Here is a 27,896-nt window from a genome sequence, read left to right as displayed (position 1 = left end):
GTTTGGATTTCACACACGTTCCTTTATATGTAAAAAGCTCTGCACTCCAGCTTTAAGTGGCCAGATACCAAAGAGCTGATAGGATCAATACAGAATCAAGATTAAATACATGATCAGCTCCGAAAGATTCACAAAAACGTCATATTCAATCACACAGAAATATCTAAAAAGTGTTTTAATGATTTAAGATATTTGTTAAAAAAAAATTATATTCCATAACAGCTTAACAAGCATATGAAACCCAGCCGCTCGACAGTGTGGTTCACTGATGTCTTTTAACATGGAGCTCTATGGCTCAGAGGAATAACTTATATCAGGCTGTGATAGGTTTGGCTCTGCACATGGGATTTATTGGTGATAAGAAAAATATGGACAATCACCAGACTCAGCGCTCAACCTGAACTGATTCTATTTACTGCATTTAGTAACTTTACTAATGAATCTGGTTTCCTCATCAATTATACATCACCTTAGTTAACAAATCCAAATGCTGTTGGTCAAACAGTGTCTACAGTGAACCTCTGACATGTGAAACTCTTCATCATTCAGGCTGTAAAATGATCCTGCAAACTCTGTTAGATCCCAGCTCATCAAGGTTCACCGCACCACCCTTTAATTACTGATGTCTTTAAATCTCTGTCATGTTCATCAGCTGCAGGAAGAATGTGGAAAAGAAAAAAGTTAAAATGTTGTTTAATATCTGATTCATTTCACAAGAAACAAGCGACCTGAGCAGTTAGTATTAATACACTGATAAGCCACAAGAACCAGGAGGAACTTATTTCCTGTTACAAGCTGTGACGTCACTGCAGGACCTCAACACACTAAACACTGTCACAGTCTGGAGGTTCACGGGTTTGTAGCAGGTCTCTTACTGTGAGTCTGAGGGTCCAGGTTCATCACTGAAGTCTGGAAGATGTCCTTTGGACCAGTCACTCTTCATAGACAGACAGATGGATCCTGGAGACTTTGCTCCGTCCTCCTCTTCCTCCACACCATCACTCATCTTCAGGACTTCAGTCAGTCTGAGAGGGAAACCAGTAACACTGACTGTGAGCTCAGACACACAAGAGTCAAGACAATCTGTTCAAGAGTCACATGCAACATAAAGAGAAAAGGAAGTAACACACACACTAACAGAATATACAGTATAATAAACTCCACCTGCTCAGTCTTCATGTGTATTATTCAGCTCATCACAACGTTGAGTCAGACTGTTGATTCTGACGCAGAGAACAGGAAGTACCACAGCGCATGTTGTTCCCTCCTTTTCTCTCAGTGTCTTTGTGTGGACACAAGTTCACTCTGACTCTTCTTCCCTCCACAGTCCACAGGGAGAAACTGACTCTGAGACTTTCACAGTAAAATAATAATAATGTTGTATTTACACTCACTCGCCTAAGGCATCAGTTTCCCTCCTGCTGCGACGACTCAAAATGGAGCCTGAACTAACACTGAACACTTTCACTTGCTCCTCCCCTCTGCATTCACAGGAAATCTCTCGATGGTCTTTTTGTGTGTCATTATTATTATTATAGATTATTAAATTATAACTTTCATAACTTTATAATTTGTATCGTGTCTCTTGTTTGGCGTTTTTGTCCTGTTCATCTGTTTAAAACACATTAAAAAAGTATGTTTAAGATTAAAATTCCAGGAGATGGCGTTAAATAAAAAGAAGAAGTCTGATGCCGCTTTTAAAACCCTAACGAAGAAGAACTTCACCACCCACAATTCTTTGCCTCTTTCCGGTTCCAACCATTCGAGCTCTAAGATGGCGGACCGGCGGCGAAGGAGGAGGCGCGCGTCCCAGGACAGCGAGGACGACGACGAGTCCGGTTCGGGTTCGGACAGCGGGAGATCGGGGTCACCGGCGACCAAGAGCCGGGGGAGGGATCCCGACCCGGCGGAGGCGACAGTGGCCCGCCCCGAGGCGAAGAGCGACGTTGAGTCCGAGTGTGTGAGTAACGGCTAACTCCCGGAGCTAACGTTAGCTCGGCGAGCTCAGGGTTCCATGTCCGACCAAGAGCTGGGACAGATACCGCCTCTAGTAAAAGTTTTCCTGGAGGCCGAGTCCTTGTTTTGATTTGTTGTTACCGTGGAGGCATCAACAGCGGATTATTTATCTGTAGATTTGACCCCTGACATAAACAACTTGATGTTTGTTCAGTGTTAGCTTGAAGGGAACTAACGTCAGACAAGTTAGCTATTTAACCGTTAGCACTTCAAATCTTCCCGGAGACTTCGGAAATGTATTCTTTTCTTAATACATTATAGTGTGTTACATTTACAGTTTATAAGGCCAACTGTCTGCGCTGATAAATCTATTGTTCCTCTGGTTCCCGTGGTGATACTAAGACGAAAAGGCGCCAGTTGGGACACATTTACACGGGTTGCAAATGTGGCCATAACACCGGCGCCGGTGTCTTCTCGGTTACCTTACACTGCCTCAGGTTTAACGAAGATAAGAAACGGTTTGCTCCTAAATTGCCAGCTGGGAAGGCTGTGTGTGCACGCAGGTGTTCACGAGGTGTTGGTGGGCTGTCATGGAAGTACATTTTAGTCTAGTGTCCAGCCAGGCCCCGCTAATGCTACCGCTCCATCGTGTGAGTCTGCCACGTCCAGCACGCGTTAACCTCGACTGAGACCCGGTCAGCTGTCGAAGGCGACTCCCCTGCCATTAACATGATGTCTTCTACTGGCTCATCCTTCGTGTTTGTGGTTTGGCGTAGCAGAGAAAACTAATAAGGGGTCAGGTACGGTATCCCAGAAGATAACTGGTTGGGGTTTGGGTTGAGGTTCGTTTGGTACGTAGATCTGTTTGGTAATGAGAAGTGCATCATTAACCCATACCCCACCCCACCTCCAACAAACGTGCATTAAATCAAAAGCTGCAAGTGCTTCACCACTGGGTCCACACATGGTCAAAAGGTGACACCCTCAGGTACAGAGGTTTGCTGGTGACATATAAATGCTGTATAAACAGGTCAGCAGTGGCTTATAGTGAATGAGTTGTCCAAATACAAATGCTGCAAAGTGCATGTTTTAGGGAGTACAAATATGAAATACAGCACAATAATAACAAAACAACGGCTCCCATCAAGAATGAGGTGCAACTTAAATTACTTAAAGAGATGGAAGATATTCTTTAGGAAGACATCTTATTTACAAGTTACTTTTGGCTCATGCAACTCCAATAGTTAAGTTGAGTGTAGATGGATGGTTTAAATAGGAGTTGTAAGCTGCAAGTACTTTTCCCTTTTGTTTAGTGTGTTTTCATGATTTTCCCAGACATCTTTGCAGCGTTCACAGACCCTATGATTCCTTATCAGACCTAGATAATTTCCAGTTATTCTGGACTCTGAACTTACAGACAGCCATGGTGTAATTTCTCTTTTCATTGGATGGATACCTTTCCAAATGAAACCCCGGTGCACCTGTACCCATAACAACAATGCCGGTTGTATTTTTGTTTTGTTTATAACACAACGTTGATTTTGGCCTGAATGTCCAATAGAACAGGTTTTTAATTCAGATTTTGTAAGTGTGATTTGATTTAAAGGAGCGCACTGGTGTTGAAATCCTGCCCAAGATGGAAAGTTGTTGCAGTCAAAGGAAAAATCAGAATGACAAGTAGGCCTGTGTATTCCAGCTGCAGTGTTCAGATGTCAGGCCTGGGGGCTGAATGTATGACAGGCGCACATTAACGCTGTTGGCCGTGACTCTGGCTGTTTTTGTTCTAAAGGCATTACTGAAGACGGGATGCTCGTCGGCTGTGCTTTGTCGACCCTGAGGTGGGGGGTCGATGTTGATGCAATTTAACCAATAGATGTCACTGCTGAGCTTTCCAACCATTATATCTAGTTTTCCAACAGAGCTGCCTCAAATTCCCAAACGCTGAGGCCTGACGGACTACTTGGGAGCTTCTTCTAAAATGCCTTTAGCAAAGCTTTGAATCGCTCACACGAAGCTCTTCAATTATCTACAGAAGATAAAGAGTTGTTCTCAGCAGGCAGCTCCTGGTGTAACTGTGTGAAAGTGTTTGAGCAGTTCGATGGTGCAGCTGAGCTTTTTGTGCTTCCTGGAGATTAACACAGAGCTGATTCCTTCTTTTTGTCTTTGTCTTTGCAGGAGAGTGAAGATGGAGTGGGAGAAGGTAAGACATTCATAGCAACATTTAGAACCCAACGCGCAACCTTGTAAAATGAAAACAGCTGCAAACACTAATAACATAAAAAGTAGATTAAAAGACAGTAATTTTAGTTTTTCCTTTTTTTATTGTATTATTTATTATTATTTATTGTAGAGGGAACATATTCAACAGTCTTATACCCAGCTGTTGTAGAATGGCTGTGAATCCTGTTGCTGCCTCAGTTTCTGACACTCAAATCTTCCTCTGTCTGCCCTCTTGTCCAGCTGTCCTCTCTGACTACGACAGTGCCGATCCAGAGGAGAACGGTTCCCACTCAGAGGTAGAAATGTCTTAAAACAATCTCTCAAAAGTCTTAATGCTGAGATGTGGGAAGTAGGAGTTTATGAATCCTTTTTTTCTGACATTGCAATGAAAAATATTTTATTGTATAATGAATAATTATCCGAATGCCTCTCACACTAACGTCCCTCAGATCAGGATTTAGGAACCGACGACACTCATTTTGTTTGCAGTTGCGACGCTCAAAGTAAATGCTCTGTCAGCTCGTTAGCAGCAGCAGAGATATCCTGTTTTCAGGTTGCCTGTCCCGTTCTCATCAAGGTGATATCTCAGTTACGCCCGGAGGGAACTTCTTCAAATGTGGTACAAACGTTCACTCGGGCTCAAGAACGAACAGATCAGATTTTGGTGGTTAAAGGTCAAAGTTCAAGATCACTGTGACCTCACAAATCACATTTTTGGCCATAACTTGAGAAGCCAATTATGACACAGTTTAAGACAAATGTCAAACAGGATAAAGTGTTGAAGCGATGGCAATTTATATCCAATAGGTCAAAGGTCAACTTCACTGTGACAGCATAATGTTCCTCAACAACACCTCTGACCATTATTCAATGCTGTAACTCAGGAAATAGAGAGAGTGTGAACAACTTTTTCACTATACACTTTTACAACTGTGAAGTTTTAGAAAATAAAATGTGTCTGTTCAAGACTGAAACCAGAGTGAAGAAGAAGCTGATAGCAGTTTGTTTTTTCAGCTAAAACCAGCTTACAGCACAACGTTTTATTTTGTTAACTTCAGTTCTAACCACAGTCTTGTATTTTCAATCAGGATAAAATGCTAAATATCGTTGGCTAAACTGTTGTTCCTCTGTTTCCTCAGGGAGTGGAGGAGGAAGAGGAGGCCGAGCAGTACAGCGACGAAGAAGCTCCGGCAGCAGCCGCCGAGCCCAAACCCCCTGCTGCCGACAGCCCAGCACAGGGAGGGGAGGGCGAGAGGGAGGAGGAGGCGGAGGGGGAGGGAGGAGGACAGAGTAAAGAGGAGAGCAAACCTGAGGAGAAAGGAAATCTAGCAGGAGAGAGACAGAGCGGCGACGGCCAGGTGAGACTCAGTGAACCCAACAGCTGTGGCACAAAACAGGTGAAAGTGACGATGTCGAGGTGAATCTCTATAATCGAGCAGAGATTTGAACTACAACAGGATATGACAAACACACTGCTGCAGCACAGTCAGCTGATTAAAGATCTTAACGCTGTGTGAGGCACGTCAGTGGGACTGCAAACTAACCAATCACAGCATGACAGGAAATTATGCAGAATATGTCGAATGTGCCATTTGTGAGGAAAGATTCTGGGGGAAAAACACGTGCGCACACACACAAACCACAGAGGTGGAGGAGAAAGGAAAAACAGTTTGTGTGTCTCTGTCGAAGAAGGAAAACGTCACAGCAGTGCGACTGGACGACGAGCCAATGACGTGTCTCTGCTCTCACACTCGCTCCTCTTTACATCACCACGCTGTGATTCTCCACACACACACACACACACACACACACACACACACACAGGACCACCTGACGCAGGCTGAGACCAAGACTTGCACAGTGTGCAGTGTCATACCACAGATTGGAGTATTAGTCTAAAGGCGAGAAAACAGGCTGTAACACACTGGAGAATGTTTTCTTGAAGGATGAATCAAAGTGCTGCTGACTGTTTAGTTTAGGTGCCGACAGCAGATTTTTATGACCCAGTGTTTTTAGACTGCTAATGCAATGTGAAGATTGCTGCTGCTGTTTTCTGTTACGTAGTGGTTTATGTTTACACTCTTACTTTTTATTCCTCTGTGTCAGCGACAGTCGAAGCAGCAGCCATTTTGTTTTCTGCTCTCTCATCTGTGTGTCTCAGTAACACCTTGAAGGAACTTCAGATTTGGCACAAACGTTCACTTGGAACGAACTGATTAAACTTTGGGGGTCAAATGTCGAGGCTAGTGTGACCTCACAAAACACTCTTTATTACTCCAAATGTCACACAAATATATTATAATATATTATATTATATTTATATATTAGATATATAAGTATTTTATTTGGCTCTGGATACCAGGGATGTAACTTGAGTGGCGGAGGGATACAAGCACGAGGAGGTGATTCTAGTTTCCTTGTGATGTGCTGCTCACTGAAGGTGAGGTGATGGACAGCAGGTACCAGACGACCTCCCTCCATTAAATTCAAACCTCTGCTGTGTGATGTAGAGCCACTGCTCGTTCTCCCTGGATCTGAGTCAACACACATTTTGGCCCCCTCCACAACTCAGCAGCTGCTTCTCATGATCATACCTTTGTCCAACATATACACATAATAATTACTGATTAAACGTGATCATTTTGAGTCAGCAGACAGTAGAGCTGTTGGACGATGTCACCATGTTGTAACTGATTCAAACACACGCAGGAGTCCACAGACGATCCCGAGACGAAGGCGGGAGGAAAAGCCGGTCAGCAGCTCGACGATGACGAGGACAGGAAAAACCCGGCCTACATCCCCAGGAAGGGTCTGTTCTTCGAGCACGACGTCAGAGGACACGCTCAGGAGGAGGAGAGGTGCACTTTCTATCTGATTTTTAGAGGGAGTAAGGTAATATAATAAATAACATAATCTTCCATCAGGAAACAAACCTGGAAGGTTGTATGTCATTTAGTTAGATTTGATTTGGCCCAAAATTAAAAATGAAACAATCAATTTTAAGGTGATTTTGAATCCACTGCGATCACAGTGCTGTGTTGATCCATCAGTGTTTGTGCAGCTTGTTGTTGCTTCTTTTCAGAACAGTCGGGGTTTTCAGTGGAATGTCCCTTTAACTTCGTCTCATGTCCCTGTCTGTGTCCCATCAGACCTAAAGGTCGAAACAGGAAGCTGTGGAAAGACGAGGGTCGCTGGGAGCACGACAAGTTCAGAGAGGAGGAGCAGGCGCCCAAGAGCCGCGAGGAGCTCATCGCCATCTACGGTTATGACATCCGAAACGGCGGTGGCCACGGAGACCGGCCGTACAGACAGCGCCGGCCCAGGTGAGCTCCGCTTTAACTGAGAATAACACCGAAAGACAAGGAACGGGCCATTTCACTGTGATGCTATAATTTACAGCCGTTTATTTCAGTGTTGTATGAAAACCAACTGTCACACTGTGACGTCACAAAACACGTTTCTGGCCATAGTTCACAACTTTACAAATGTCTATAAGGACGGTTCTTTAAAGCCACTTTCACTTGCAGGAGTTTAACCTGTTGAATCTGAACGCCGCCGTCTTTTTGTCTCCTGCAGACAGAGTGTGTCTCCCAGCAGAGACAAGCGGTGGAGAGACGGAGGAGGAGAGCGACCGGTCCGATCCTGGCAGAGCGGAGGAGGGGGAGGAGGTCTGAACCGAGGAGGAGCTCCTTCACCTTCATCCGTCCAACCCTCTACATCCCATTCCTCTCTCCCTCTCTCCTCAGCTCAGCGCAGCAACAACCCCTCCAGACTGCCCCCCTCCCGCAGCAGAACATCCCACCAGAATCAAATGCACCTCCCGCCTCAGTCCCACTACAGGAATAACGAATCAAACGCACCCCAGATGCATCCCAGAGAACGACAAGGCCCTAAAGCTCAGTTGGAGCCTGCAGGAGAGAGGGGTGTGGTCAGCAGGGGGGGGCGTAGCGGTGGGGGGAGGGGGGGTCCCTCTGTGGTAATTGAGGACATTACAGTCAGCCATGGAGGCGTTGGGGAACAGGACCTGAGTGTAAGCGCTGTAACGACGGCGGCATCGTCACAGCCGGGCGGTTACCAGTCTGCTTCACCGAGGCGACAGCAGCAGGAACAACGAGGAAGCGCAGACAGATCTGGATCAGCTGCTTCCTCCTCCACCTCTGACCCCTCCCTTCAGTCATCAGCAGCAGCGACCAATCGGGAAGCCTCTCCTCCCGCCGAGCGGCCAGTGGAGCGTAAATCTTACTCACTGGCTCGCAGGACTCGCTCTCGGCCCGCAGACCTGGGCAGCAAACAGCCGTCCATGGAAGAGTCTGCGGCCGGAGGGAACGCCTCCTCCCCCGGCAGTGTGGGAGGGAAGAGCTGGACGGGAGCAGGAGACGGGCCAAATCAGGCTGCAGGAGGAGGAGGAGGAGCAGGAGGAGGAGGAGCAGGAGGACTGACGGAGCTGGACCAGGACGTGGCTCGACTCAGTCTGGCAGGACAGAGCTGGAGCCAGAGCCCGACGTCATACATGCGCTCTGAGATGAGAGGTGAGTGGAGGCTTCTCTCAACACCTGTCACCTGTTGACATACAAAGAAAAAATTCTTTTTACATGCACATGTGCACAAGAAGGTTGTTTTCCCTCTGTTGTCTTTTTCTTTTTTTTTTTTAAGTATATTTTTTGGGCTTTTTTTATGCCTTTATGACAGCACAGTAGAGAGAGACAGGAGATGGGGAGGCAGAGAGAGGGGGAATGACATGCAGTAAAGGGCCGTCCGATGCGGGACTCGAGCCGGGGCCGACTGCAGTGAGGACTGTGGCCTCTACACATGGGGCGCCTGCTTAGACCACCACACGACGCCCCCCCCCCTGTTGTCTTTTTATGTGAAAAATGATCCACAGATTTAAATTTCATCAGGCGGGACCTTCCCCCTCAACATCATGAACAGTCTGAGGGAAGATTCACGTAGTTTCAGAAGTGTTGCTCAAAATAATGTCCCTCTGTTTCATCAGCATCAGAATCAACCTGCACCTTTCATTAATATCCTGCTACATTTCACACCTCAGATGTTGGAATGGGTCACAGCATGTGGTCTTCACAGTGCTGGTTCTGGGTCACTACCACAGACTAAATAAAGATGGCTGTCGCCTCTGTGACCCACGGGTTTCTGAAGCTCAGAGTGAGCTGCTCCACTGTCGCCATCTTGGCCAGTGTCTGACTCCGCCCCTAACTCCCAGCTAATCCAAATATGGTCAAAGAGGAGGGGCCTGTGTGGAGCTGAGACTTTGGTGCAAGCATACACTCAAAGAGGCCACGCCCTCAATCCTCCATAACTGTAGTCCTTAATAAAATGTAAACAGGTGAGTTATATAAACAGGTGTCATGAAGGAGGAAATTAGCTCTAGAGACCAAAACAGTTTCTGTACCAGGCTGTAAACATGTTTATTTCTGCTGTAAAGTTGGACATTTTAACATGGGAGTCTATGGGGACTGACTCACTGTTGGAGCCAGACTCTAGTGGCCATTAGAGGAACTGCAGCTTCTGGTTCTTCGGTGTTGATGCTTCATGTTTCAGTCTGGAGGTTGATGCTTGGTTACTACTCGTACTGAAGGGTAACGTGAAGCTGAGCAGGATTTAAAACAGAGAACCCGACCCGTCAGTAGAACCACACAGACTGATTAACACTTCTGTCCACAGGCCTTCCCAACCCCATGCACATCCCCAGCGGCCCGCCTCAGTTCTCCAGCATGGAGGAAATGGGCGTCGCCTCCAATCGGGCCAAACGCTACTCCTCCCAACGCCAGAGAGCCGTACCTGAGCCGGCACCGCCCATGCACCTGGGTGTGATGGAGGGACACTACTACGAACCCAGTAAGATGATAACGTGACATGAGACACACAATCAGTAAAAGATGACACAACTGGTGCAAATGAATAAGTGAGCAGAATTAAAATGTTCTGCTCTGTGCTCAGACTGATGAGAAATGCACCTTAACAGGTTAAAATATGTGTTTAAACTGTGACACTTTGACTCTTTAAGTAACGATTGCTAAGTTTTATTTTTATTTGAGGTGTCAGTCAGGTCTCTCAAAAAACACAAACTAACACAAAGGATACCCATTCAAAATTAACACATGTATTACTGTTATCATTACTACCAAATTACTGCGGCCGTCATTAATATCCTATTAATTTACAAATAAATATTTTAAGCAAATTATAAGGAAAGTTTCCAGGAAATTGGCTTGAAAATAAAATATCCCCAAAAATTGAAGCATCAGGAGCTGAAACAAACAGACTGGTCTCTGTCAGTGTTGTACTTCATCCTACTCACCAGCAGAGGGCAGTAAGGTCAAGGATTAACACACTTCCTGTGGTTCCCTGGATTGAACCTTGATCCTGAGTTTTAAAAGACAGACTTTTCCTCTGGGTCTCACTGGTTTGGTCCATTTTTTATTTTCCCAAAGTTGTTAAAATTCTGAAAGTGAAGGGTCTTTGGAAGTAAAAGCATTTTATCAACTTAACTCAGAGAATCCCTCCCATCTCTGCAGATATTTAGGACGGTGCATGAGATGGAAATGACAGCTCTTTAAAAGATTGTGTTTCTCTGCTCATGTTTTCTGTCTTCAACACACGTTCAGAGCAGCGTCACAACTGCAGCTTAGCAGCAGTTTCTTCACTAATAAGTCAGACTTTGTTGCTACAGCTCGTCTGGTAAAACACAGACTCATCAGTGAGTGTGAAGGAGACGATTCACTATTCATGCAGAACCTGGGTTTATTGATTAGCGCTGGAATGGATCATATTATAATCATATTATTAAATCCAGTAACTGCAGCTGTTCTTCATGATCGCTTTCTTAACCTCCCTCTGTCTCACAGTGTCGTACCAGGGACCAATCTATGCCCATGGGGATGGCCCCGCCCCCATCCCACCGCAAGGCATGCTGGTCCAGCCTGAGATGCACATCCCCCACCCCGGTCAGTGGAGTCTGGTTTCCTGACCTGATTCAGAAGCTGGAGTCTGTGTTAAAAACTAATGTTGATAAATGCTTCATCTGTGTGCCTCCTCCCCAGGTCTCCACCCCCACCAATCAGGCGGCCCGATCGCTAACCCCGCCATCTACGGAGGCCCACCTGTATCTCTGCCACCGCCTTTCTACCCTCCGCCGGGCGTCATGACCTTCCCTTATCCTGCCATGTACCCGAACCCACAGGTACACGCCAAGAGTCTGAAACACTTAATGACATTATTAAGAGTAATTTCACACACTGCTGGGAACTGCTGCACATATAGAAACACTGCTGCAGCGGGTCTGTGACGAGACGTCTGATCATCCTTCATATTGTGATATTGTGGCTGGTATGATGGTGAAACACGTTAGTTCTGGGCGATTAATATGATTTTATTTTCCAATATGATTTTGTCTTCCAGCGATTATATAAACAAGATGATAAAACGATTATTGTGCCACATTCTGTCCCACAACAGATTTCATCCTCCTACAGAAACCAGCCGACATCGTCGGTTCTGTTCTCGGTGCTGAAGAAATTAGCAAAACAGATTTCCTGTTTGTTGTTGCAACATAAACGTTTTCTTGCACATTCACAAACGCACAACAAGACACGACGCTTTCTGTTTAGTTTTTTTCCCCAAAGTCGAATAATCCTGATCTCAATTATTGATCAGAGTAATTGTGATTATGATTTTGTGTAAATCATTTAGTTTAAAACGGGTTTTGTCTGAAATGTCTGAAAGTAGTTTTTATCCATTAGACTGAAGGGAAACACACAGTGACTGTGAACATAACTTTAATCCTTGTGTGTGTGTGTGTGTGTGTGTGTGTGTGTGTGTGTGTCAGGGTCAGTCCCAGGTGACCTATGGAGGCGTGACGTACTACGACACGGTGCAGCAGCAGGCTCAGCCCAAGCCTTCACCCCCCCGCCGCACATCCCAGCCCGTCACCGTCAAGCCCCCCCCTCCAGAGGTGCCCTTTGCCTCAGAGTGACCCCGCCCCTCACCCCTCCCCGCCACCCAGTCTCGGCCCCACTCTGATGGGAAAACTGCAGGTGAGCACACCGCCTCCTCACCTGTAGCCGTGATGTCGTGGGAGCTGTGACTCACTGACCAGCTTTATAAAACAAGGATTCTGTTCTGGTAAAACGGTTCACCAGCTCGTAGAAGTGTGGCGGGTCAGTGAAGGTCCAGGTTGGACCTGGTCTGGATTCGGTGTAGAGATGTTTGCGGGGAACAGGTCCCACCTGGTCCTGAGCTTCAAGGTTGGAAAACTGTCGGCGTGCAGGACTCGACTTATACTAACGTCCGGATGCCAGAGGGAGCGTATACAAATATCACGTCGTCTTCAGAGCGTCAGTCCTCCGCCTGCCGTTAGTTTCTCCCTGAACGAGACGATTGGCGCTTTCTATCAAGTCGCTTCGTCCGTGAGAGTCTCTGACCTCGATCAAGATACTGACACTAAAAGTTATGAAATATTTGGAGTTTTACTGTTTGTCTGAAGCATTTCTCTCTCTCTCTCTCTCTCTCTCTCTCTGTCTCTGTCTCTCTCTCTGTCTCTCTCTCTGTCTCTGTCTCTGTCCTCTCTCTGCTCTCTGTCTCTCTCTCTCTTCACTTCTTCTGTCCGTCCTCTTCTCTGTCTCTGTCCTTACTCTCTCTCTCTCTGTCTCCTCTCTCTGTCTCTTGAGTCTGTCTCTCTCTCTCTCTTGTCTCTCTTCTGTCCTCTCTGTCTGTCTCTCTCTGATCTGTCTCTCTCTCTCTCTCGCATCTCTCTGATCTTCTCATGTCATGTCTCTCTCGTCTGCCTACCTCTCTCTGTCTTCTCTCTCTCTCTTCGTCGTCTCGTCTCTCTCTGTCCTGTCGTCTCTCTCGTCTCTGTCTCTCTCTTTCTCTGTCTGTCTCTCTCTCTCTGTCTGTCTCTCTCTCTCTCTCTCTATAGATCGATTCTCATCCACATTCTTTGCCAGTGACATCTAGAGTCGCAGATATTCCTATTGGCTCCAGTGGATGACTGAATGGGAGCAGTGCAGTTTTACTTGTGAGAAGTTGTTCTGAGTTTATTGTAGAGACAGAAACAGATCAGTCAGATTTAGATATTTTCCATGAATCCTGCTTCAGAGAATGAAAATAACTCTTGATCAGATAAAGACAGGAACTTGAAATCACCTCCAGAACAATTCAGACAGACGTGAGCAGAAGTCTTTGTTGAGTGACATATAGAATTAGATGAGGTTATTCTGACTCTGAATATGTGCAGCCAAACACAGTATGAAAAAACAAAAATGTCTTACTGTCAGAGTTAAAACCAAACCATTAAGATCAGGAGCACATCACAGGGTTTTAGTGATGTGGGGGCTGCTGATGAAACAGTAACTACTCAAGAATGTTAATTGACTTCATGTGATGAAATAAAGCAGCGCCAATTCTCTTCTTAATTTTCTTATTTTTAATTTTCTTTCAAAGTAACAAAAAGGTCCCGATAAGAGAACCGTTAAAGTACCGGATCGATAAGAGAACCGTTAAAGTACCGGGCCGATAAGAGTATCAATAAGCAGTAGAACTGTTAAAATCGTAACGATCCCCATCCCTAGTGGAAAGAGACCCAGGCCTCTGAACCTGTCCTTTGAGTTACTATGGAAACGAACAGTGTTTGTGGACGTCCCGGTGGAAACAGTCAAATGAAGGCGTTTCTCTGACCTGTTTGCAGGAGCGGGTGGGAGGGTCGGTGAGGAGCTGCGGTCCCCAACAGGAGCCACCAACAGTAACGAGGGAGGGACGAACGGGTGGACGGACGGAGGCGAGGACGGACTCTGCAGGTGACCCACAGCATCACTGGTGGAACTTTTCCTTTTTGCCCCTTTTTAGTTTTGACCCTGTAGCAGTCAGGCGGACCGGCTGTGTTGGAGACGTATCATAGTCAGACTGTTCTGTAACTCACAGGTTCGATCCCGCCAACGTGTCTTCTAACATTGAAGCTAAAGATGTTTAAAAAAGAAAGAGGCTGCCTGTCGGACTGATGAGTTCAGACCCTTTAGAGACACTGAAGCGTTTAACGTCTGGAGTCGGACGGACGAAGGCGAGACGCTGCAGCTGATGTGCTGAGACGAAAAGAGAAAGTCTGGTTCAAGGTGTTTTTGTCTTTTCCTTTTCACGGTGAAACAGCCGGTGACAGGCAGTACAAGCTTTGAGTTTCTCTTTGTTATCCAGTTATTTTACTGTACGTCAGCTGTTTGCTGAAACAGGAAACAGAAGGTTCATGTTTTCATTTTCCACATCCATCGTAGTTAAACTGTTAATACGAAAGGTTTAACAATAAAACGATAATAAAAACAGAAGTCAACTAGAGAGAAAGTGGAGTTCATTCCCAGTTCGAGGATCAGTGCGAGTGCAGCTCGGTGTCATGGTAACTCGTCCACAGCTGGTTGGCCTCTACACGTTGTCACAGACGGTTCTTACACCTCAACATTGAAGAGGGTCAAGGCCACATCTGATTTCTTTTTTTTTTTTTTTTTCTAACTTTAAACTGAATTTTCATTTTTTCCAAATAAACGTTTCACATGTGGCAGAAATCCTCTTCTGCACCTGAAGCTCTGCTGTTGTTTTAGCTTTTCTGCTCTCACGACGTTACGTCATTCATCTATAATCAGTTTAACAACATTTCATAAATGGTTCATAACAGATTGTAATGTTGTTATAATTTGATCCAAGTGTTAATCAGTTTGTCAGCAGCTCTGTCTCCTGTGGACTCATCAGTGGAGGCTGATGATGAATGACAATATAGTAAAACACAGCTGTTGTAATATAAAATACACTTTGACAGGAGGAGTTAAATACTTCAAAATGTCCTTCAAACAACTGCGTTATTTAAAACATAAAACTTTTAAAACGATTATTTTCCATATCTGTTCATTAAGATTATATTCTGGATTTATTTCCTGTGGGTCAAGATAATGTGAGTGAAATTTTCAGTTTATTCTCACATGAGAATAAACAGTGCCGTCTTGTCATCCCTCATCACAGGTGTCATGTAAATTTCATATTCTCATTTGAAAATTACCAACAAGGTAAAACTGTCCCAGGTTTTCAAATTAAAAGCTAAAAGTTAGAGATAAGATTTGAAGTTTGTAGCAGAAACTGCAGCTAAAGGCAGAAAGTTCAAATGTTTTGTTTGTCAAACCTGAAGATGTTCAGGTGACATGGTTAAAAAAAGAAGACTCGGATCCACATTTGGTTTTAACAGAAAATTGACTTAAAACTGATCCAACCTCGTGGTTACTGTCATTTCTGCCTCAGTAACTATGGAAACAAAACCCAGGGGCCAGGTGCACAAAACACCTTAAGTTTGACACTTATGGTTTAATTTCTCCTTAGCTGAGGGGCTTACTAAAGAGTGTTGCACAGAATAACTTAACTTTCTTTTCTTAACTAACTTAAACCTTTAAAGAAATTTGCAGCAGTGAAAGAGACTTTACTGTTTCCATGGAGACAGTTTGTTTGCTGACATTAGCTCATACCTGTTTTGGGAATCAGGGAACGCTGTCTCGTCCTCCGGTTGTTTTGCCGTTGTTCAGCTGAAGATCAGAGCGTTTAAACCCGACACACCGCTGAACTGACTGGAGCTACAACTGACCACAAAGATCATGTGACATAAAACCGTAGAGCTCTTTAAGCTGAGGAAAGTGGAGTGATCAGCTGAAACCTGTGATGTAAAATCAGTTGCTCATCGTTAAGGGTCCGTTTCGTTCTCCCACTCTTCTCAGGACGTTTTCATTTTCTTCATCGTCACATTAAACTCAGACGTGTTGCAGTTAAGTTTAGTTCCTTACTTTGTCTCCAAGGTCTTTTATTCTAAGGAAACCTTAACTCAGTCTTTAAGGAAAATCTTAAGGTGTTTTGTGCAACCGGCCCCATTCATTTTTCACATTACACCCGGACACGTCGCAGTTAAGTTTTTTTATGTTTTATTTTAAGGATAAGAGCAAGATAAGGAGAAAAACCTCAAATGTTTAAGTGAACATTTTATGGAAACCTTAAGGAAAAGACTTTTTGTGCAACTGGCTGAGATCAGCTGACAAAGTAAAACCTGGACATTTTATTGTGCAGAATAAGAGAGTGAGAGACGACCTGCACAGGTTCTCACAGCTGTTTACTGTCGAGGTAAATCAGACCTCCAGGTTCATAATCAGTGTCAACACAGGTGGAGCTGAAAGGTCTCTCACTAATCAGTCTCCTGTTTGTGTTTCTGAGCATCAGCCTGACGCCTGCAGACGGCTGTTAGCTAGTGTTAGCGTTAGCGTTAGCAGACACAGCGAACACCAGGTGAACATTGTACACAACGAACAAATACAAAACCGCCTGACACACGATGCTGCCGCACTTTGGACTGTTTCCTTTTTTTTTCTTTGTATGTGGTGAGATGCTGCCATGGTAACAGACACTGTTAAAGTGACGTACACATGGAAAATCAGCGGAGTAGCCCTTTAAAACTCAGTTTCTCTGAACAGTGTTTTATTTCCTGATTTCTTTTCCCTCCTGATGAACAGAAAGTTTGATTATTGACACAAACGTTGCACAAAAAGCCAGAAGCTGCTGCTGGGTGGTATGGTGGGCGTGGGGGGGTGGGTGGGGGTTACTGATGCTGTATATAGAAATCTAAATGTGTATATAGAAGCTTGAACAGATAAAATAGAGCAGAAACATATTCTAATAAAACTACTAGTGCTACAGAGCAGTGGGCTTCTGATTCTAAAGGCATCGGCAGGGACCTCGAATGTTAACGATGGAGATAATTTAGAGAAGTAGCGACGACGAAGGAGCTGTGTGGCTTTAGCTATGATCTGTTTTGTATTTTCCTGTTTTTGAAATAATGTCACTCAATACTGTTTTTTTTATAATTATTATTATTATTATTAGTGAATGGACACCCTCAAACGCACACTGAGGAAACCACTTCATCAAACTAAAGGTCACCAGTTAGTGTTTAACTCCGTCTCTCTTCCTCCGTTTGATTTTTGTTGTTGGACTTTAAGAATGAGGCGTTCATGGTCGCGTCTCCTGTTCGGTCTCGTTGTGTTGATGATCAGTCATCGCAGTTATCCTCTGTTTTCCCGCCGCTCCAAATCTGACTAGATAAATCTAACTGTAAGACACTGCAGGTTTTATTTTAAACGTTACCTCCAGTATTCTGCAAGATCTTCTAAACCCTGAGCAGGTGCTTTAATTTGAGATTTACAGAAAGATGAGATGATTCAAAAAAACAAAAAATCATCCAACGATTTCTACAAATCTTCAGTGTCACTTTGGCTTGAAGGAGGAGGGAGGGGGGAGGGGGAGGGGCACGTCTGGACACGTTTGATCCACCCCCCCCTGCCTTATCACAGGGGGTGTGACCTGTTTGTGACGGCGGCTTCAGCGCTCCAGCTCAGAGAGGTGACGATTGATCATTGGTTATCGATGGATTTGTATTGATCAAGTCTTTTTGAATGGATGTCATTGTTACCACGGTTACAAAATGTTCTTTAATGACGTTATTCTTCATGTTGGATGTAAATTGTCTGAATGAATCCACCTCCTGTGTTGAGAGTGAGCTGACTGCTGCCCGAGTGTTTGACCTTTGACCTGAGCTGACCAGACTGTTCACTGTGACGACAGTGCTGTTTGTTTCGATGTTACGATGATGATGATGATGATGATGAGGATGAGGATGAGGATGATGATGATGAGTATGTACGTGGAGAACGATGTCGTCCACACTGAGGATCAATAAAGAACGTGATGATGATGAAACCTGCGTCTCTGTTCACTTCCTGCCGGAGAGAAAATGAAAGTTTATCGCTTAGTCCAAGATTTAATTTGATCTGAAAGAAAAACTACCTCTTCCTTTTTTATCCTTTTCCATCCCTTTATTTCTTTTCTTTCCTTCTTTTCCTCTTTCATATTTTCTTCCTTTCTCTCCTTTACCTCACCTCCCTTCTTTTCTTTCTTTCTCTCTTTGCCTTTCTTTTTCCTGTCCTTTCTGGCACATGTTCTCTTTACTCCTGTCTTACCATTTCTTATTTCTTATCTGACCCCTTTTTAATTTTTTCTTTTATTATTTCTTTCTTTATTCCCACTTTCTTCCCATCTTTACTTTCTTTAATCCCCCCCCCACACACACACACACACACACACACACACACACACCTGCTCCTCTCTCTGTTCGTTAACATGAATATTTATAACCTGGAGGGGGTGGGGAGCACTTATGTAAACTCTATGATTGACAGGCCCCAACAGCCAATCGGCTTGCACACAGTCTCTCCTCCTCATGAATATTCAGCAGCAGCTGCTGGACACAAAGAGGCTCAGCTGGTAATGGACCAAACCGCTCATTTCTCTTTCATTTAACCCTTTAACTCTCAGTCTCAACACATCAACAAACTGTATGAATAAACAAATCGACTAGTTTCTGCTCCTCAGACAGCGGCCTTCACTTCACTACTTAATACTTTCACAGTCAATTATTGTCAATAAAATCAGTCTTTCATCTTCAAGTTGTAAATATTTATCCAATAAGTTCCTCTAGAATTCAATCAGCTGATCTGTTGTGCGACATCGCTGCTGTTATCATGACAGAGTATCAACCGTGTCCTCGACCCTCATGATGGCGATGTTTGCATTTTATCATATAAACAGTAGTTGGTCGTTGCGACTGCTTTTCCCTCCAGAGAATTTACCTGTTATTAAATCTCTCCCTCGGGGTTTGAGTTCGTTCAACACAAGAACCCTGCGTCACTGTCTTTAATACTGAAAACAAAGTGTAATAACACATAAGAACTGGACGAGGTTTGGCTTTTACTTCAACAAGTAAATAAAACACGTTTTTTTTTTTTACCTTTACACAAGATCTTTCCCTCAGTTGTTTTAACCTAAATATAAAACTTGTAGAAAATCTGAAGGTTCACTTGTTCTTTACCTGTGAGTAAACCTTGAAATTTAATCATGGTCTTTATTTATCCACATATGTAGTTAACGTCTTTCTACTCAAAGGTATTAAATAACCCTGAATCATTACTCACTTCTGTTGAATTGTTTGAAAACAAGAAATCCATAAAGCTGCTGTAGAGCTTCCACTAGTTCATGATGTTTTATCTGACGTCTCCCTCCGTCATTACACAGCTTTTACCGGTTTTCTCTCTCATTCATTTTATTTTTGTATCTTTACAGTCGAACTTTTCACTATATCAGAATTTTCTGCAGCCGTGATGCTGAGCTGAACCTCCTGTATGTTTGTACTGAGCTTCTCTGTTGTGTTGTACTCAGGTCAATGATGGAGCTGGTGTCAGTTTACAGTAACATATTGCAGACTGCTCCTCCAGGAGGAGGAGGAGGAGGAGGAGGAAGATGCTGATGAGTGGAGTCCGTCCATGTGTGTCGAGTTACGGTTTGCCGTTCAGCTGATTGTTGCGGTTGTGAAACTGTGACGAAACCTGATCAGGTTACTGCACGAACACATAATGACCATGCACACACAGATCAATAAAGGGTCATGTGACTATTTGGAATCAATAGTCAGCAGATGTTTACATGTTGATGTTGACACAGACAAACAAACAGTTTTACTTCTAAACTGGTGAAGATGCTCAGTGTCTCTAGTCCCCCGGTCTAACAGTCCATCCTGATTCTAACAGTGACACTAAAACCAAGACGGGACCTTTAACCTTTTCTTTGAGAAAGTGAAAACTGGACAAAAAATCCCCAGTTTTGTAAAATATCCTCACTTTCTGAAAATGGCACATTTCAAAATGTCCTCACTTAAAAAAGCCAATTTAGAAAAATCGTAAGACATTTTATTCAATGACATAAAACACGAGTAAATACCCCGGAGTTGATTTGTTGAATCTTTTTTATGTCTCGGTTGCTAACAAGCCTCTAAATGAGAGACAGAGGTTGATGGGGACGTTTAACGTCATCGTCCTTTACAGCCTCGTGTCCAACTGTACTGACAGTATCAGTCAGTTTAAAACCATGATGACAAACTGCTCCGCTTCGGAATGTAACTGAGTTATCTTTGTGTTTTTATTCTGTTTTACGTTTACTCTCGTAGGCGATGAGGGCATAGCCTCAATGATTCTTTGAGATTTAAAGAAAGGTTGGGTGAAAAAAATACTTGATATTAAAAGACAGATCAGGGTCATCAGGATGTCCCTACTTTTAAATGAGCTGTATGACTTTCTCCTCCTTTATTTATTAATTATAATGGCAGTTTTAGGCCTCCATAGTCAATCCATCCATATCTTTAACAAAAGAATGTGTAGGGGGGTTGTGCAATCATTATTATTATTATTTTATATTATTATTTTTAGTTCAACTGTAACATAGAGCTAAAATTAGGAACTAGCTAACATTAGGCACTTGACCATAACTTAAGGCAAAAGTTAGAAACTAGCTGACATTAGTTAGCTAAACTGTAACTTAAGGCTAAAGTTAGAAACTAGTTAACATTAGTTAGCTAAACTGTAACATAGGGTTAAAATTAGGAACTAGCTAATATTAGTTATGTTAACTAACTTAAGGCAAAAGTTGGAAACTAGCTGACATTAGTTAGCTAAACTGTAACTTAAGGCTAAAGTTAGAAACTGGCTAACATTAGCGTTCATTTGTAGATATTTGACACAATCTAATTAAGAAACTGACGGTACGAAAGTAAAGTTTATTAAACAAGCTAGCTAGTCAGCAACTGCTAATACATTCACCTACTGTGTCAGTTTCCTTGTACAGAAGCCACTGATGGAGGGAGACCAGGTGAAGAAATGGTATGGTCCACTTCAGGGGTGTCTAAGCATGTGCATAGGTATATAGATATTCACACATACATGTATAGTAAGTGCTTTTATTTTTTATAGTTATTTCTCTGATGATATTTATACACTTTCACACTGCTGGATTAATGGAGTATCTTATTTTGACACTGGGGTTGATGCTGTTAAATAAAAGGTCTGCGTTACTTTCCCGCCACTGTGGCTTTGAATGAAATGAATGTTTTGTGTCAGAAACTAAACGTCCAGAGTAACTTCTCTCCCCTGATGAACCGACCCGCTGCCTGTCGTCAGGGATATTTCCATTTCCATCAATTTTACAGCACTGGAAGTTAAAATGTGCATGCAGGCGCGCGCCCGCTCTTAGGCGGCTTGTTGGAGCGGCCTGCAACTTTGCAGCCAGATCATGAGCGTGGGACGGGTGGGGTGGAGGGTGTGAATGTTACGAGTCACTTCTCATTCCACTAATTTAGCAGAAGGGGAGGAGAGAGAGAGAGGTAGAGAGAGCTCGGCTGTGTGTTGCTGAGCCGGGGGACCGTGAGGCGGGCGGACCGTCGGAGCCTCTGCAGTATCTGACCTGAAAAAAACACAACCCGCCACCGCTCCTGCCGCTGCTGAGAAAACCCACAACACCCAAACGCACCGGGCCGGGCGGGTTCTCCTCCTCCAGGTGTGTGAGGAGGAAGAGAAAAAAAATCCTCCAGCGTCGATCCGCCGTCATTCGTGTCGGAGATATCACGGAGAAACCGGCCACCGGTGAAATAACACGGCCCCGGAGTCCCGGTTCACCTCACGGAGGAACCAGCGGGGAGCTGCGGAGGCGCAGGGCGGACAGGGAGAGCTCTGTTTGGGGTTTTTCCGCCGAGGGATCGGTCGCTCGGCGTCGGAGCTCGGTGTTTACGCGGCGGCTGCAGAGAGCAAAGAGCGGGGGCAGAGGACGCGGTGCAGCCGGGAGGAGCGGCCGAGAGCCGCCGCCGCACGGAGCAGGTTTCTGGGAGATTTTTTGCAGATAGGATGGGGGGGTCGGGGGGGTTGGGTCTCGGTGCAGTGATCCAAAGAGAGAGAGGATAGGACTCTCTACCGGCCTACACCACCACTCACCCCCTCTCCCCCCCCGCCTTCACCAATGGGTTAAAATCGGTTTTGTTCCCTCCAGAGCAAGCCGCTCGGCTGAGCCTCGGAGTTTTCTTCCCGTGTTTTTTCCCGACCCTTCAAACCTCTGCTTGGGTCCCCCCCCCGCCCAACCTGCGGGGCTGTTATGATGTAGATACCACACCCCCCCCCCACCCCCCACCTCTGTCTCCCTGTATCATCATCCTTTAAACACCCCCCCCACCACCACCCCACCCAGCGTCCCACCATGCCGGCGGGGATGAAACCGCTGGAGAAGTTCCTGAAGAAGCAGACCACGGCGCTGACCCGGGCCGGAGGCTTCGTCGGCGGGGTGGCGGACAAGGCCAGCGGGGGGACCGGGGCGTCCCGTCGGAGGGCCAGCCTGTCCCGGGTCGTACCCTTCTTCAGGGAGACATCACCTGAGAGCGGCCAGGCTCGGGAGGTGTTCAGGTGAGACATAGGTGGACTTGTCATCCAGCAGCTGATTGATTAAATCCACTGACTCCATTCTGCCCTTCTTCAGATCAACTCCAATACTTTTATTTAATATATTTATTTCTTTATTTATTAAGGTTTTATTATCATCAGATATTTACATGTGTGGTCCAGCTTCAGTGTGTTTTAGTTCTACAGAGGTTCTCCATGATTAATGCTGAGCTGAACCAGTTTGTCAATTAACTGATTAACTGATTGGTCACTGACTGAATCAGCAGCTGTGTCAATGAAACATTTTTAAAGCTAAAATGTCAGAAATGTTCCTGTTCAGTCAGTGAAGAGGAACTGAATCATCTGGACTGTTACAGTTCTTCCTTTAGTGGATGGTTGGGAACATTTCACCAGTTAGACAGGGACAGTATCGTTTACGGTTCTACTACTTTAATGATACCACTTATCCATCCGGTACTTTAACGGTTCTTACCGGTACGGTCATTCTTTAAAAGAAAAAAATTCAGAACAGAATGAGCCTTGCTTTATTTTCACTTGTGTAATGATTGACATTAAAGAGAGAGAGATGAGCAGGAAGATGCATAATTCATAGACGAATGTGTGAATCAGAAACGGAGTTGGTGATGAAATGAGCGAGAGAACTTTTATGTTGCAATAATAAACAGGAAGTCTATTGTCTTCATTTCTAACGTCGGAGCTGATCGATGCTCCGGCCTGTAGTTTAATAACGGGGTTCAGTGCCATCGCAGTTCCAGAGAAACAGCTGCTGTTACAGAGCAGAAGAAGAAGACTTCCTTTCTCCTTTTTCATAAACAAAATGTATTCAATAGAAAGTTTTACATCTGAGAAAGGATGTATTTAAAGGACGTATTTAACCCATGTCAGTCAATCCAGTAAGTTCCAGAAAGAGAAAAGGAAAAGACTAGAAACGTATAAACACACGTGTCCAACCAACAGACGACACGCTGACTGTAATGTGTCCGAGACCGTCGACCCTCTGACTCCACCCACCGCAACGTCTCTGGAGACAGCGCCCCTACAGGCGGCAGGCGTAACGAACCTGTTGTTATGGTTACCATAATAAAGACTCCACTGTACCGACGGCGCCGTACCGATTGTCGCCATGGTTACTATAATAACCGTCGTGGCTCGGTTAGGTTCAGGAAAAGATGCTGGTTTGGGTTAGAATAAGTTCTTCCTAAACATTAGACGAGCTCTGTTGTCATGGTTACAGTAATAACGACAAACAATCATGGATAATAGAAACAACATGGGAATCGAACACACGGCTCTCCTGTCACATCCACCACCTCCTCCTCCTGACGTGGGCTCTGTCTCTCTTTACACTACGTCACCGACACTCTTCCCTTCGCTCCTGTCATCATCACTCCGACCACTAGATGTCGCCTAGCAACAGAACCTAACGATGACGTCATAACAACCTGCTGACAGACGACCTGTTGTAAACACATTTTAACCATAACTTAGTGAATTTAGTAAGACGTGTTTTTTTCATTTGTTTTACTTTCATTAACTTCGATGAACTCCATTCGGTCTGTTGGGGGTGGGTGGGGGGTGGGGGAGGTCAGAAGCAGCCACGTCACTTGTATTATTATATATATTATTATTTCATTCACCAACTTCACGGGTCAGCCAGTAAATTTCATCAGCAACTGAGGGAATATTTTCTGGATTGAAAATCCTGGAAAACTGTGAGTTTCTGATCAAATATTTTAACACTTTGACCCCTGCAGCCCCGACAGTGAGGACCCCCCCTCCTGGCCCTCAGCTACTGGGACCGGTCTGGTGACGGTGCCCAGCAGCGCTAACGGCTCCGGCTCCGGTTCTGGTTCCGGTTCTGGTTCTGGAGGAGGAGACGTCCGCAGTCCGTCTCTGTCCAGTGACGAGCAGAGCTCTGAGGCCAGCCTGATCACAGAGACCAGCGGAGGAGGAGGAGGAGGAGGAGGAGGAGGCGGGACACCTCTTCACCCTGACACTCCAGACAACCTGACCCTCGCCATGCTGGACAGCGTGGCGGGAAAACGTTACGGACACTGTACAGGTAAGACAGGAAGCTCCTTCCCTCTGCTCCTCCCACAAATCCAGATGCCAGGCTGGACCCACAGCTGGTCACCGTCCTGCAGCTGCAGCTTAGCTCATCCATCAATCACCAGTAGCATGAGGTCACTTCTGCCTAATTAATACTTCATTATTTATTGATTCTCAGTCTGGACCTTCATTGTTGTCAGTAACGTTGGGTTTTGGACATTTGAAGACGTGTCCTCGGGCTCCGGTCCATTTTATGAACCAAACAAATAATAGATTCATTTAGAAGATAATTAACAGATTAATAAGACGTGAGAATCACTGAGAGTCGAGGACTGAAGACTGACGTGTCAGGACTCGAGTCCAGAACCTCGACGGTTTCTGATTCAGCCTGTTTTCATTTTACAGTTCATATCATACAGACTGTTCCTGCAGCCTGGTGTTGTGTGTGTGTGTGTGTGTGTGTGTGTGTGTGTGTGTGTGTGTGTGTGTGTGTGTGTGTGTGTGTGTGTGTGTGTGTGTGTGTGAGAGAGATCCAGCGGTTACATAATCGCTGCCGTCCTCTTTCAGAAACGCAGCCTGCTTATTACAGCTGAAGTGGGTGTGCATGCATGCGTGTACGTATGTGTTCCTGCAGGAATGTTTCCCTGCATGCCTCTGTGTGTGTGTGTGTGTGTGTGTGTGTGTGTGTGTGTGTGTGTGTTTGTTTGTGTCCACATCTTCATGTTTGTGTTTTCAGAAACCTAAAAAATCAACAATGAAATATTGGATTTGAAAATGGTAAAACGTTCACATTTATTGAAAAATATAAAAATGTAAATATATGTGTTAAAGCTCCTCCAGTGTAAAGGTCTGTGTCCATGTGTAGTGTGATTATAGATCAGCTCTAGCTTCTATATTAATACTGAGAAAGTATCAAAGCCTGTATTCAGACACTGAGCCTTGCTACCTGCTTCTTTTAAATATGAAATGTTATAAAATATTTTGGCAAAAATCCAAACATAAAAAGTATTCTTAAAATCCCCTAATTTAAAAAAAAAAACATTTTGTAAAACATTAAAAAATAAAAATAAATAAAACATTTGGCATTAAAATATTTTAAGAATCCTTAAAAAAAAATAAAAAATTAAATCCTAAAATTAAAAATTGTTGAATTGTTATAAAATGTTTTTGGCATTTTTCTAAAACATGTCATAATAAACCTGAAATTAAAAATATAGATATTTTATAAATGTATTAAAAATCGCAAAATACAAAAAAAAGACATTTTCCATTAAAATATATATGTTTTAAAATCACATAGATATTCTCTGAAGCTTCATTTCTGTTTCCAGGACGTTTCATGTGACAGTGAAGCTCTTTCATTAGAGGTTCAACCATCAGTCACGTCTGCAGCAGCTCTGCTGTGTGACGGTCGATCGATGGAAACGTTGCAGGTTATTTTCAGACGAGAACAGACGAGCGTTCAGCGGGAGGAGGGAAAGGTTTCCTGAACGAGAGAAACGGGAGAACAGTGAACAGTGGAGTAGGAAATGTTCCCGCCTTCGTTCTGCTGCTCTGTGTGTGTTGTTTCATTTTCCTTGTAAAATATTTTTAAATTGTTAAAAAATGAAAAGTGACCAGACGGAGCTGCAGAGACACGAAGACGTCCGACTGTCACATCCATAAACAATCCAGAGCTTCCTCCTCGTTAAACAAACTCTCACAATGGATGCATTATCATCCGCTCAGTGTGTGTGTGTGTGTGTGTGTGTGTTATGCAGATAGCTCTCAGTTAATGAGCAGTTACCAGTTTGAAGCAGAGACTCTGAACTTTAGTTTAATGAAGCCACGAGTTCATTTTCACTCCAGTAATTATTCTCTTCACAACCTGCTGCTGAATGAACTTTTCTGAAACGATCGACCTGTCGCGCTCAGATCTGACGCAGCCTCAGAAATCCTCAGTCCAACTCTTTCTAAACCCTGTGGGACGGTTTCACCTTCTTCTGTTGGATCCGTCTAATTGCTGGTGTTTGAGGCACCGAGTTCTTGTGCTCTGTGTTTGATCTGGAGATTCAGACACAGAAGGATTGTGAGACAACAGGTCGCACGGACTCGCCATTGTGGCCATTTCTTGTCTCTTTGTCGCTGTTTTGTGTTTTCCTGTTGCCTAGCAACCTCGACAACATGTAACTTTTTTGTACAGAAACTTTCTGTTTTGAGTCTCTTGGTTGTAACAGTTGTACCGAAGCACAATACTCGTTACCGGCGTGCTATGAATCTTGGGATATGTTGGTCCATGAAGGATCCACCTGTTGGATCATTTGAAGGAGGCTTTGAAATGGGACGGTGTAGTCGCTGTGACGTGACGCCTCTGAAGGATGAGACCCTGATAATGAACGTTGATGCAGCTGCTGTCGTCACCACGAGACACTGACCTCTGAGCTCTGAGTCAGAGCTGATCGGTCTGAACCCGCCGTCCTGTCACTGAAAGACTTTATGTTGTTTCCAAAATAAACCAAACCACCAAATTCAAGATTTAAAGCTTTCTTCTTCTTCTGTGTTTTATTTGAAGTGTTGATCCATCAGAAGATATAAAAACCATCTCAGTGTAGTTTTACATCTCCTCTCTCAGGCTTCTCTCTGGAGCTCTAGTAACAACAGGTCGGTGAGCCAATCAGAAGAGAGGAGGCTCTGAGCCGCTCAGCCAATCAGAAGAGAGGAGGCTCTGAGCCGCTCTTCTCTCTGATGAACCAAGAACTAAACGATCAGTAACAGGATGAAACTGCAGCTTGTTCAGAGATTTTCAAGATGGCCGACGATTTGACGAGTGAAAATTCATGGTTCTTGCTCTCAGGTCCGCAGGTCTGAGATCAGCAGTGACATCAGTTTCCTGTTTATACCGGTCACTGTACGAGGGGGCGGAGCTTAAACCTGAACCAGTATTTATTATTGAGGGAAAAACACGTCGAGTCTCAGCCACTTCTTCCTGGCCTGTCAGGACACGTGGTTATTGATAACTGGTTATTGCTGCCAATAATGATCTCTCCGAAATAATCAATGAATCGTTTGGCCCATAAAATGTCAGAACATAGTAAAGGTTGTTTGTCCGAAACACAACCTGAAGTCAGACATAATGACAGCAGGTAAAAATCTAACATGAGCTTTATTTATTGATTGATTGATTGATTGATTGATTGATTGAATGATTGAAGAGTCTGACAAACAGCCACGTCTTTAAACTTCTCAGTAGAGTCTCTGATGTCACCTGTCTTGGTGGTGAGACACTGGGGGTCCTGGTGGTGGGGTCCTTGTGGGAGTGGGGGGGCGCTGGTCTAGTGG

At 44.4% G+C, this 27,896-nt stretch overlaps 2 protein-coding genes and 1 long non-coding RNA gene across 3 annotated transcripts in view; 2 read left to right on the top strand and 1 right to left on the bottom strand.

The window, feature by feature from the left end:
* Nucleotides 1–633: 633 nt before the first annotated feature.
* Nucleotides 634–1,414, bottom strand: LOC111226868. Its single transcript, XR_002665318.1, has 3 exons — nt 1,165–1,414; nt 876–1,025; nt 634–652 (listed from the first exon to the last, which is right to left on the bottom strand). It is a non-coding gene; the product is annotated as an uncharacterized LOC111226868 (long non-coding RNA).
* Nucleotides 1,415–1,774: 360 nt separating this feature from the next.
* casc3 (cancer susceptibility 3) lies at nt 1,775–16,762 on the top strand. Its single transcript, XM_022752153.1, has 12 exons — nt 1,775–1,960; nt 4,132–4,156; nt 4,417–4,472; nt 5,316–5,534; nt 6,886–7,034; nt 7,326–7,499; nt 7,753–8,705; nt 9,856–10,029; nt 11,040–11,138; nt 11,235–11,374; nt 12,020–12,227; nt 13,880–16,762. The coding sequence occupies exons 1-11, from the start codon at nt 1,775–1,777 to the stop codon at nt 12,164–12,166; spliced, it is 2,322 nt and encodes a 773-aa protein (XP_022607874.1). The 3' UTR covers nt 12,167–12,227; nt 13,880–16,762.
* A 5,567-nt stretch (nt 16,763–22,329) lies between these two features.
* rapgefl1 (Rap guanine nucleotide exchange factor like 1) overlaps nt 22,330–27,896 on the top strand; it is a 33,236-nt gene continuing 27,669 nt past the window's right edge. Inside the window, exons 1-2 of the mRNA XM_022752156.1 lie at nt 22,330–22,532; nt 24,284–24,591. Coding sequence (XP_022607877.1) covers nt 22,330–22,532; nt 24,284–24,591 — 511 coding nt within the window. The remainder of the gene's footprint in view (nt 22,533–24,283; nt 24,592–27,896) is intronic.

Source organism: Seriola dumerili, unplaced genomic scaffold (assembly GCF_002260705.1).
Source record: "Seriola dumerili isolate Sdu_G_001 unplaced genomic scaffold, Sdu_1.0 BDQW01000166.1, whole genome shotgun sequence".
NCBI classification, from domain to species: domain Eukaryota; kingdom Metazoa; phylum Chordata; class Actinopteri; order Carangiformes; family Carangidae; genus Seriola; species Seriola dumerili.
Note: the sequence above shows the minus strand (reverse complement) of the source record. Positions and strands in the feature narration are given on the sequence as shown.